Source organism: Hipposideros armiger, unplaced genomic scaffold (genome assembly GCF_001890085.2).
Source record: "Hipposideros armiger isolate ML-2016 unplaced genomic scaffold, ASM189008v1 scaffold_108, whole genome shotgun sequence".
NCBI lineage: Eukaryota > Metazoa > Chordata > Mammalia > Chiroptera > Hipposideridae > Hipposideros > Hipposideros armiger.
Genome location: NW_017731458.1, coordinates 874,704 through 887,593, shown reverse-complemented (window position 1 = coordinate 887,593; position 12,890 = coordinate 874,704). Strand labels below are relative to the sequence as shown.

Here is a 12,890-nt window from a genome sequence, read left to right as displayed (position 1 = left end):
TTTTGTTCTTCAGTCTAGTTGTGGAGGACGTTGCTTCACTGGCCCAAGTTGGCACCATCATTGCGCTCTTCCCGGGTGAGGCATATCAGTCGCTGGCTTCTGGACGGCCACTCACGGTGGCTTGAGGGCCGCACACACTGGCTACACACACGGTAGCCCATGGCAACTCACTGCCACAGGGGTTGCAGCCTACGCTGTCGCTGGCAACTCACAGCAGCCCAGCTCCAGGTTGAGCTGTTGTTCAGCATCTTAGCTGTAGAAGGCAGTGTTACTGGCCCTCATATGTGGGATCTGAACCGGGGCCCTCTGGCGTCCCAAGCCAGTTCTTAACCATTGCGCCACTCAGCCGGCCCTGATTAATTTTTTGATCTATTAGTTTAAACTTCTGCTATTTAAAGATTTTTTTTTTTACTTCTTTCTTTAGGTTTTCTTTGGAGTTCCTTCCCTGGCTTCTTGAGTTGAAAACTCAATTACTTTCACTTTCAGTCTTTCCTTTTTTTAAATAAAGGCATAATAAGTAGGCCACTTTAGCAATATTCTACAATTTCTGATTAATTCTTTGTCATGCAGTTCCAGATATTTTGTAATTTCCATTGTGATTTTCTCTTCAACCTGTGAGTTATTTAGGAGAGTAGTTTTTTTTTAAAGTATCCAAGCATGTTCAAAAATGTCTTTTTAAATTCTGATTGTTATTTTACTTGTTCAGGATGGAGAATGTAGCTGTATATACATTTCTTAAAATGGTTTAGACTTCCTTTGTGATCTAGCATGTGGTTAGTTCTTGTAAATATTCCATGTATACTTGAACGAAATATATATTTCCTAATTCCTGGGTACAGAGTTCTTCTGAGCTATTAAATAAAAGTTTAAATTTGGTTTTCAAAGTTTCTGCTTTCTTACTAAGGTTTCTGTCTGCTTGATCTATCAGTTTCTGGTACAGTTGGTTTAAAATCTCCCAGTAGGACTGTGGCCTTGTCAATTTTTCCTTTAAAATTCTTCAGGTTCTTTTTTTGCTTTATATTGGGTTGTCGGAAAAGTCATGACGCATTTTTACAATGAAAAACAGAAAAAATATGTCATGACTCTTCCGACAACCCAACAGAGTTCATGTATAATCATGGCTATGTTGTTAGTTCAAAATGGCTTTATTGTCTCGGGCATTTTCATTGTATTATTATTGTTAGTTTCTTTATCTGTGTTAATACTTTTTTTCTTAAATTCTATGTTCTCTCAGGGCCGTCTGAGTGGCTCAGTTGGTTAAGAGCTTGCTCAAGAGTGTGAGCTCTGAGTAACCGGGTCACCAGTTCGATTCCTGGCCCGAGCTGAGCTGCCAACAGATGGCAGGATGGCTCAGCTAAAAAAAAAAAAATTCTGTGTTCTCTCACATTAATATTGCTTTTCATCAGTTTTTTTGGGGGAGTGGCTTGGTATGTCTTTATCTACCTCCTTGTTTATAATCTTTCTGCATAGTGTTAGTTAGCTATCTCCTGCAAGCAGCATATACCTCGATTTTCCACCTACCTAGTCTTTTTAGTCTATTTATATTTATGGTGAGGACCAATTGCTTAGATTTATTTCTATCACATTATTTTGTATTTTCTAAATGTAATGAACATTTTTCCTTTGTTTCTGCCCCGCCCATCTTCCTGCCTTCTGTTGGACTGATAAATTGTCTCTGTTCTTTGGCTTATCCTTGCTTTCTCCCTCACTCCCCCACCTCCATAAATACACAGATTGGAAAGTTGTAGCAGAGACTACTAGGCTAGTTGCTCACCTCACACTCAGTATCTCTTTCTTACTTTGAAACAGAATACTTATTTCTAGCTGGGTACACTGCTAAACAGAATGAAAATGCACTTCCCAGCTTCCCTGGAGTCTAGGTCTAGCCAAGGAGATGTAACGGAACTGCTGTGTGAGGTTTCCAGGAAGTCTCTTTAAAAGGGAAGCAACGCCAGCTGCCATCTTAGACCAGGAGAATGGACGCCAAGCACTAGGATGCTAGAGCAGGAAGACAGAAGGAGCCCGCGTCCCTAATAGCCTTCCAGCTGTTAGACCAGTCCTGTGCCATTTCTTGTAGTTCATTTACAGTAGAGAGAAATGTCTCTCTTGTTTAAGCTACTAATTTGGGGGGCCTCTTTTATTAGCAGCTGAATGCAATCCCTGATACAGAAATTATAGATGGTTCTAGAATTTTTATTTAAAAAAAAATGCACATTTAACTACCAATTTTATAAAAGCGATTCTTTTCTAGTCAATCTATTTTACAAATAACATACTTTATAAATACATATTTTATAAAATTCTGTGTTCGACTTTATTTCTTGGGTCACATGCCTTCCTTCTAGCTCCACTCTCCTTCTTGCTGGATGAGGCAGGTTGAATCTGACATGTGAGAGAAGCTGAGAAACAACAGGTACAGTTCTTATGAATTCTAGCCTTCAGTTATGGTGTCCTTACCCCTCCCTTTCTGGAGGGTTGATTATATAAACCAACAAATTGTGCTTATTTGTTGTTAGTTGTGGCCAAAGAATCCTGATGAAAAGAAATAGAAAGCTACTGAACAGACGTGTTCTTGTGGCATTTGCCTGATTTCTCCACAGTGAGGTAACCAGAAACAGGATAGATTTAAATTCTTAGGAAGTTGATTAAAAAAAAAAGAGATAATAATGAAGAAGAAAATACACGGGAAAAGCACCGCAAGAGAGAGATAAAAATGAAGGAACTAAAAATAACGAGTCCCGGAGTGCTGCCTAATTTATCAAACTTGTCAGCAGCAGCAGTTAAGAGTAGAAATCTGTTCCTTAAGTAAAAACAAAACAAAACAGACTAAAGTTACCCATTAGTATTAGATCTCAGAGGAACAATAAAAAGCAAAAATAATTGTCAATAATGCATCTTTTTATTTCAACTATTTAAAACAGCCTAAGGACAATACTTAAATACCAAACTTCCTCTTCGAACTCTAGCTGGTCATTTTGTATTCACATATGATATATGGATGGTGTATTACAATTTAATTCAAGATTTTTTAAAAGCCAGGCTTTGTCTTTAGCACAAGGCTGAAGTTCATTTTTGTCAGAACATATGCTTTATAGTTATATATATGTTGTGTGTGTATATATATATAAAATTTATGTGTATATAAATAAATAAATAAATATTTTATATATATATATATATATATATATATATATATATCTTTATTTTAAAGATATCACTAAGACTTTCCCCTTGACAACAACAGTAGAATAAAAAGCCCAAATTTAAGAAAGACATTTCATCTGGGATACAAACAACTGTTTCACTCAGTCATGTTAACAGAAAAAAAAAGGAATAAATATTTTATTTTAACATTCATTTTCAATTTTATTTAATATAATTACTTTAAAAAAGGAATAAAAATTCTATCAAAACATTCATTTTCAGTATATACTCTTCAATTTGATTTATTAGCATTGCCTAAAAGAAAGGAATAACAATTCTATTATAGCATTCACTTTAAATATATACCTTCAATTTGATTTACTATAATCACCTAAAAAGCAAATCATACATACATTCTCTATACCATATACCAAGAGGAAAATCTATGAATTCACATGGATATTTAGAAAATAAATTTAATTACCTTTGATGCAAGGTTGTCTACTAAAGCAATCATAGAATTCTTAAATAAGGTGGCGGCGGTCAGAGGTCGTTTGGTCACCTCTGTAATGCTCAGTTTGCCTTCGGGCCACATATTCTTCAGCACAGGATTTGAACTGAGAAGGACAGAAAGAGCAATTCCAATATTACATTCAAATAAGCGGAACATGAATTGCTAAGCAATCCTGCTGAACTGTATGCTGGGAGGCACAACTGGGCTGCAGACCGAACTCAAAAGGCCTAACTGGAAAAATGATTCCATCCAGAAATTTATGCTAAAAGTGTAAGGAGAAATACCACACCACAGATGGAGACAACGTATCCAAACCATATTACATTTAAAAAATTCTTTAAACTTCTTTAACGTGACATCTATGTTATTATGACCTAGGACCTTCAAATGGTTAACACGGCTCTTACAATAAATACATGACACAAAATGGTTTTGGTGGTAGTTATAAGAATGAGGACAAACCATTAGGAGGAAAACGATTCTCAATGTTATGGCAGAAAACATGTAAGTGAAAGTATTTTCTGACTGAAACAGATATTCATACAGAATAGGTAACACTACAAAAAAGCCAGGACTTTCTAAAAATACAGATAGGAATATAAAATAACCATTTTTACATTGTCTTCTAGTAAATTCCTTAATTGCAGTTGAATTTATGAACACATTTATAGGTAACATTGGCAGTTATAATATTTCATTGATGTGACACTTAAGATTGTTGCAATCTAATTCTTAATGTGTACTTCAGGCCAATTTTCATGCTAAAAATTATATATTCATTATTTGGTTCTATGGTGATATTTAAAAAAACATGTGTGGTGGTCTCAACTCTGATTTTCTTCCTGTTTCATGTTGAGTGCTTTCAGTTTTAAAGTAATTAGAACTTGAAATTTTGCTTGCTTCCTGGAAACTTTTCTCGTCAGATTTTTTTTTTCTAACCTGGGGGGCTGAGAAAAGACTTAACATGGACATGCTTTGCTAATTGTGTTTACTATCGCCATCATTTTGCCCACTTTTATTACCCTGATATAAAATTGAGAAAATTGAGTTGGTTTCCCAAATACCTAGTAAATTTCTGTATATAGAGACTCAATATAATAGCTGCAAAATGCCAGGATGGGTGACAAAAGAGCAAAGAAGATAAATGGTGAGGTGAAGATTGACAGGGTCTGTGAATGAAGACAGAGAGACACCGCTAACCCTCACCACTGCTAGCAATCAGTGCCAGCTTCTATCAAAAGTGGCTATAAAATGAGGCAGTGATCTGTGGCTTATGGACCCAGTTTCATTACTTTACAGTCCAACTCCACAATTTTCCAATGATACACATATCAATAAAAATAAACGCATAAATGTATATTGCTTTTCCTTAACTTTTCCATTCTAAATATAGCAGAGAGAGAATTTAAGGCAATGGTTCTCAGCCTGGATGCCTTCTTAATATCTACTGAATAAAATTTCCAGAAAGCAGACAACTGTCCTTTGAAAATTCTGATGCACACCAAAGTCTGAAGATCACTGGCTTTGGGTCTATGCAGTTTCTACCCCAAATACCACCTTACTCACTGTTGGCCATATTTCGAGACTATTCCCGTACTATATAGTAAATGGAATGGGGGTGGGGGTGGGGGTGTTGAAAATGAAGGAAATAAGATGATGATGATGATGATGATTCTATTAAACAGGGAATTGATGAATAATGAATCAAGACAGACACATACAATCATTTTAAAGAAAAGAATTTTGAGGCCAGTAAGTCATGAATGTAAGTTTAATGAAATAGTTTTCAAACATTTAAAAGCACCCTCTTCTTAAAAGGGAAGCTTATTTATCCAGAAACCCATAAAAGATATGGGTTTCTGTATAAAAGATAAAGCAGAACTTCTCTTTGCTTGTGAGTAGTAGTCACAAGCAAAGTCTGCACCTGGCATGCCACCTGCTAGCTCCCCTCCTCCTTTCATTTACACGTGCACACATGCACACACACAATACATACACATGCACACACACAATACATACACACACTCAACACCCCCCCACACAAATACATACACACACTCAACACACACATGCACACACACAATACATACACTCACTCAACACACACATGCACACACAACACACACACACACTCAACACACACACCACACACACACAATACATACACACACTCAACACATACACGCACACACAATACACACTCAACACACACACGCACACGCACACAATACATACACACACTCAACACACACACACCACACACACAGAATATATACACACACTCAACACACGCACACACACAATACATACACACTCAACACACACATGCACACACAAACAATATATACACACACTCAACACACACACCCACACAATATATACACACACATGCACACACACAATATACACACACTCAACACACATACACACACCCACACACAAGACATACACACACTCAACACACACACCCCCACACACAATATATACACACTCAACACCCCCACACACAATACATACACACACTCAACACACACACGCACCCCCACACACAATACATACACACACTCAACACCCCCACACACAATATATACACACTCAACACACCCACACACACACAATATATACACACACTCAACACACACACACCCACAATACATACACACACTCAACACACACATCCCCACACACACACACACAATACATACACACACTCAACACACAATACATACACACAATACATACACACACTCAACACACACATACCCACACACAATACACACACACTCAACACACACATGCACACACACAACACATACACACACTCAACACACACACATCCCCCACACACAATACATATACACACTCAACACACACACAATACATACACACTCAACACACACATGCACACACAATACATACACACACTCAACACACATGCACACACACAACACATACACACACTCAACACACACACAATACACACACTCAACACACACACGCACACACACAATACATACACACTCAACACCCCCACACACAATATATATACACACACTCAACACACACACACACCCACACACAAGACATACACACACTCAACACACCCCCCCACACACAATATATACACACACTCAACACACACACAATATATACACACACTCAACACACACACACACACACCCACACACAACATATACACACACTCAACACGCCCCCCCAAACACAATATATATACACACACTCAACACACACACACCCACACACAATACATACACACAATCAACACCCACACACCCACACTATACACACACATGCACACACACAATATACACACACTCAACACACATACACACACCCACACACAAGACATACACACACTCAACACCCCCCCCACACACAATATATACACACACTCAACACCCCCCCACACAATACATACACACACTCAACACCCCCCCACACACAACACATACACACACTCAACACACACATGCACACAACACATACACACACTCAACACACATACAATACATACACACACTCAACACACATGCACACACACAACACATACACACACTCAACACACACACACACAACACATACACACACTGAACACACACATGCACACGAACATCCAGGTCTACTCTCCAGGTCTACAGAACTAGAGATCTAAGGATTCCTCTTTAAATATGTACAAAGAAAAAAAGGATTGAAATTTGGGGAGGTTATTTAGCCACGGAAGCATTGGAAAGTGTCCAGAGGCAAAGATAGCCCGTCCAAGCACCATCTAGGAGGGTGGTTTTAGTCAAAATAATTTCAAGATTTGACATCCGCTTGGCAAGGCCTTTCCTATTATGAAAATATATACAATAAGTTGCAGGCTTTTAATCTTTTTACGCCTTTGGCAAGACCATCCCTATTGTGGAACAGACTCATCTTAGCCTGATGCCTTTAATTGTTGGATTTATCTAAGTTCCTCCGTTCCGATTCCATGCTTACCAAGCCATTAAGCATTCTTGATTCTATGGGTAATATTTTTCACTGTAAATTAATAAACTAGAGTTCTCCCTGCTATTGACTTCCCATAGTAGGAAGTCAAGTAGGTTTTTCCAACAGGAAAACATAGCTTGTCATACCAGTGTAAGCATTCCATTCCATGTGACTGTTAGATTTTTCTCTGGGAATAAATCCACTAGACAGTAAGATCCACAAGGGTAGAGAATTTGTTTAATTTTTTTTTTCACAGCTGTATCCCAGAGCATAGAAGGCCGTGTGGCTCAGAGGCGCTAACTACCTTTGTGGTGATTTACTGGCAAACTGACTGAGTAGCCTTCATGAATGAGGGCCTCCAGTTCCCTCATCCAAAAGATAAAGCTGACCCAGAATCTTTTCTTCACGGGCCTTCTTTCCAAAGTATCCACACTGAGTTTGAACATGGCTAGCCTTTGCCACAGCTTTTTCACATTTTCTTGGATTGTGAAAAGATTCTGTCCACTCCAGATCTGTCATCACTGACACTAGATGCCACTCTGATATCAGAGTGGTCTCTTAGTTGGAGGCAAAAACTCTACAGCGGGGATCTGAGTATGGAAAGCTTTTAGCGGGGCTAGAGGTGACCTGATACCTTCCCATCACCACTGGCCTAGCTGGGGACTGAGGGGTACACTGGTACGGGGTTTCCAGAGGGATGGCAGCAGTGAACAGAGAAACCGAGGTAACCCAAGGGAGCTCAAGAAAAATTATATTAGTAGATGGTCCCTAACCTCAGTTTATAGATGTCTTAATCATAGTTAACACATTATTTCATTCATTAAGTATGATTAAGTAGAACCAGAAAATGCACTAGAAAACCTTAACATTGTCATATAAAAATAGTCATGGGCATATATACTGAAGAATAGAGCTTAATATAAAGATAAAATTTAATCCTACCTGTTATACATGAGGCGCTTGAAATCTTGAAATAAAGTATCTTTATTTTTGTCAATAAAACCAGTGACAGAATAGCTAATAGAGAAAAAAAAAAACATAGGAAAATATGTATTACTCACCAGGCAAGATTCACATGTAAGCTTTTCTAGAAGTCTACAAGCCCTTTCACTGTTAATTAGACAATCAATCCATAAAACTGATTCTGTCTGCCACATTCTATGTTAAGGGATAATAAATTTACCTACGAAATAGCGGGGCTGTGGTTTCTATTCCTTGAAAGGAGAGCAAACATCAGTATCATCATTACGATTAAGATCATTTTTTACTGGTTTACCGCTTACCTCAAGAAGATGACTTTTAGCATATAGATAGCTGTATTTATCCAGCATTCCTAAGAGAAAAGCAAAACGGCAACATACAGGAACTAACAGTCTCATCCGTAGGGAGGTCAAGTGACTTGCCTAAGGTTCGCTCAGTGTGTTCAGGGTGGGATAAAAGAATCCAAGAAGAACTGCAAAGGATGGTAAGAGCTGGATAAGCAGAGGAAAAAGAAGGCAGATCACACAGGGCAACCGATTAAATGAAGGGACGGAAGCAGGCACATGCACGGCATCCTTGGGGGAGGAGGTCAGTATTCATGGTTTGGAGGAAGGCAGGTGAGTAAGGTCTTGAAAGTTCAGCTAAGAGTGCAGATGAGGAAGGTGGGAATGGAAGCTGTTCTGAGCAGTGACCAGCATGGACTCTGGGAGGAGGAAACTCAGGGCTGGGGCATAAAAGTAATTATCGGAGGGTTTTGGGTGATGAGGTTAGGAGGCTGAGTAAACAGTAACTCTCAATGCAGCTTTTCTTTCCAGCTCTGCTTTCTTGCCTGTCTATATTCTCCTTGACGATGACATTAATGTAGATGATTCTCAGATCTCTAACCCCCACCCCTCGCCAATGTTTCAGCCTTCCATATTTAGTTCTGCAAATAAGTTCCTTCAGGGTATGCTGCCCACGGGCACTTTAAAGTCACCAGGCACAAAATTATTTCCTTGCTTCCCCCACCCTAGGTCTGTTTCCTAATACCTTCAAGTCATTTTTTTTTTTTTTTTTTAGCTGAGCCATCCTGCCACCTGTTGGCAGCTCAGCGGCAACTCAGCTCAGGCCAGGAATCAAACCGCTGTTGCTCAGAGCTTGCAATCTTGAGTCAAATCATTTTTGACTGAACCCTTGAAGTCACCTGACTCAATTGATTATCTAACCCATAATATTCAAACTTCAAAATCCTTATTTTTGGCCATTAAGGCGCATTATGATTTGATCTCAATCTATTTTTCCAGGCATTTCTACTTCTCTATGCTATTGGGTTGTCGGAAAAGTCATGACGCGTTTTTGCAATGAAAAACAGAAAAAATACATCATGACTTTTCCGACAACCCAATACAAAAAGGATACACTCCAGCCAAGTGGGCCTAGTTCCTATTTCCTAAATATTTTTAGCACCCTTCCCACCTCTTCCTATAAAAATAATTCCTAGCATCCAAGGACTGCATCCAAGGAGCCAAGGCACCATCAGCCTGCCCAGGTTTATCACACACAGTAGAAGTATTACATCAGCTCCTTGTTCTGAACTCTGACAACTCATATGGCAATTATTTCAGACCATCTTTTATTGTATCATTGTACTCATATGCTGGGAAGTGTGTACATATATGTATTTATTTACACACATACATATCTATGTGACATACTACACATATTTATGTGTATAAATAAATACACATACAACCATATATAAATGTATGCATCTTACATGGAAAGCTCTTTGTGACCAGGGACTATACTTTATAAGGTATTGTACACACAGGAGATATCCAGTAAAAACCTAGAAAAAGAAGGAAGGGCTTAAGGCAGCGGTTCTCAACCTTCCTAATGCCGCGGCCCCTCAATACAGTTCCTCATGTTGTGGTGACCCCCAACCATAAAATTATTTTCGTTGCTACTCTATAACTGTGATTTTGCTACTGTTACGAATCGTAATGTAAATATCTTTTTGTTTTCCGATGGTCTTAGGCGACCCCTGTGAAAGGGTCGTTTGACCCCCAAAGGGGTTGCGACCCACAGGTTGAGAACCGCGGGCTTAAGGAAATAAGGACAAGTCTGAGGCACTGAATATCACTCAAAGAGGTCAGCCAGTGTCCTGGACTGGGAGTCGGGAAACCCAGTCATTGTCTCAGCTCTTCCATAAACTTGCTGTGTGATGTTGGGTAAGAAGTCTACGTAAGCTTTTTTATCTCTGAAGCAAAAGGGCTGGTCTGGGTGGTCTCTAAGGCCTGTCTGCTTTTACACCATTCTGAGCTGGAGGAAAGCACCCAGTAAGTGAGGCCTAGGGCTTCAACGGGAAATATCTGTAAGGGTATGATCTTCCCTCTTCAGCATTCTGGAACGTGGGAACAGGACCGGAAAAAGGAGACAGTGGTGCCATACCAGCACTAATGGCTAGTTTGACAGAGGGCGGTGATAGTTTTGAGCCGTATTAGCTTATACTTCTAGAGTTTTAATTTACATCAGGGGCAGCTATTAAAGTTTCTTCAAATGTCAAAAAAAAGTTTCAGCATTTATAGAGATCATCCTTTGTTGGGTTTTGGGTTTTTTTTGCTATTTCCTTTCTTCCTATAATGGGTTATATGAATACGAACAGAATCCCTAATGTAAAAATGAGGAGAAAGAACAAGACGGCGCTTTAAACAATAAGCTAAGGAGCAGAGTTCAGTGGACAATCAAAGCATCGGAAGCATAATGGACTGAAACAGGCCCCCCTGAAAACTACCCATGTCCAACTCCCTAGAACCTGTGAATGTTACCTTATATGGTAAAGGATGGGATTACGTTAAGGATCGTGAGAGGAGAAGCTCATACTGTATTACCCAGCTGGGCCCTAAATGCCATCACAGGTGTAGTTTTAGGATAGAGGCGGAGGAGGTGGAGGAGGCAACGTGACCATGGAGGCAGAGACTGGAGCGATGGGGCCACAGGCCAAGGGACACCTCGGCCACCCTGGAAAAGGGCTCTCCTCTAGGGCCTTCAAGGTAAGGCCCTGCTGACACCTGGATCTCAAACTTCTGGCCTCCTGAAGTGTCAAAAACAAATTTCTCTTGTTTGAAGCCATCAATGTGTGGCAATTTTTTACAGCAGCTTTAGGAAACTGCAACATAATGGTAGTTACATTTCTTTAGTTCTATTTTCTTATCCATTTCCACTTTTATTGCAATCAGAAAATGTGGCTTGTGCGAATTTTACTTTTCAAATAATATCTGAAAAAATAATACTGCAAAACTGGCTTTTGCTCAGAGTGACCCGACTGCTTGTAGCTTGTCACACAGCGCGATGGCTCTCACCTCCGGGCCTGTGCGCCTGCGGTCTCGTCTGCTTGGAATGCCCTTCTCCTCCCTCCGCTCTTCCTGATTCTCTCCCCTGACTAAGCCTCTTACTTTTAGGACTCAGCTTGGGCATCACTTCCTCCATTCCTCACTCTGTGTTAATCCTGCCTCCTCAGTGTTTCCACAATGTCTGGCGCTTCTATCGGTTAACCCTCTCCCTTCTTCATTATAGTGACTTTTCAACTCTCTTCTTGTCTCCTCCACTAAACTGTTAGCTTCTTCAGGGAAAGGCCCATCTTACCTATTCTTCTATTCCCAGCTCTTAACATATGTCCATGATTTATTTACCCATCAGTTGATTTTGACTGACTGCCAACTCTTCCAGGAACTGTGCATGGTTACATAGTGTATACTCAATAAATGTTTGAAAAGCAAGGCATGAGTGGAGCTATGCCAACTTTTTTTTTTTAAGTGAAAAGATTAAAATGTAGTGGCATATGAAAATGACTGAAAATACAAATGAATAGAAAAAACAATTTATAGTGTTCCTGGTTATATGTTTTCTGAAGTGAGGCTGCATGCAAATCACATTAGGGACAAAAATAAGATACTCACATGACATCACCTGCATAATGTCGAATTCGAAAATCTCGATCAAACTCCAGGATTTTATCGGAGGCACAGAGCTGAGAAATCAAGAAGGAGGTTCTTTTGAAAACAGACATTTTCACTTTCCTAAAAATATATTCCAACTTCACATAAGATGATAATGATGTTACAAGCCATGATATCATTATGAATGAAATTGCACTGTGTGGGGCTTGATTAAAATATTTTGCTTATGCTGTAAAGACTGAGAGCTTTTTCACCAGAAATCCACACACAGCCACTCTTGCAGATGAATATGGCCAAATGACCAAGTTCTGGGCAACGGAGGG

General features: G+C 39.4%; 1 protein-coding gene across 1 annotated transcript in view; it reads right to left on the bottom strand.

The window, feature by feature from the left end:
• The window catches only part of MYO1D (myosin ID), a 299,149-nt gene that overhangs the window by 179,243 nt on the left and 107,016 nt on the right, over positions 1–12,890 (bottom strand). The window contains exons 13-14 of the mRNA XM_019647087.1: positions 8,591–8,665; positions 3,629–3,761 (exon numbers count right to left, since the gene is read on the bottom strand). Of these exons, the coding sequence (XP_019502632.1) occupies positions 3,629–3,761; positions 8,591–8,665 (208 nt within the window). The remainder of the gene's footprint in view (positions 1–3,628; positions 3,762–8,590; positions 8,666–12,890) is intronic.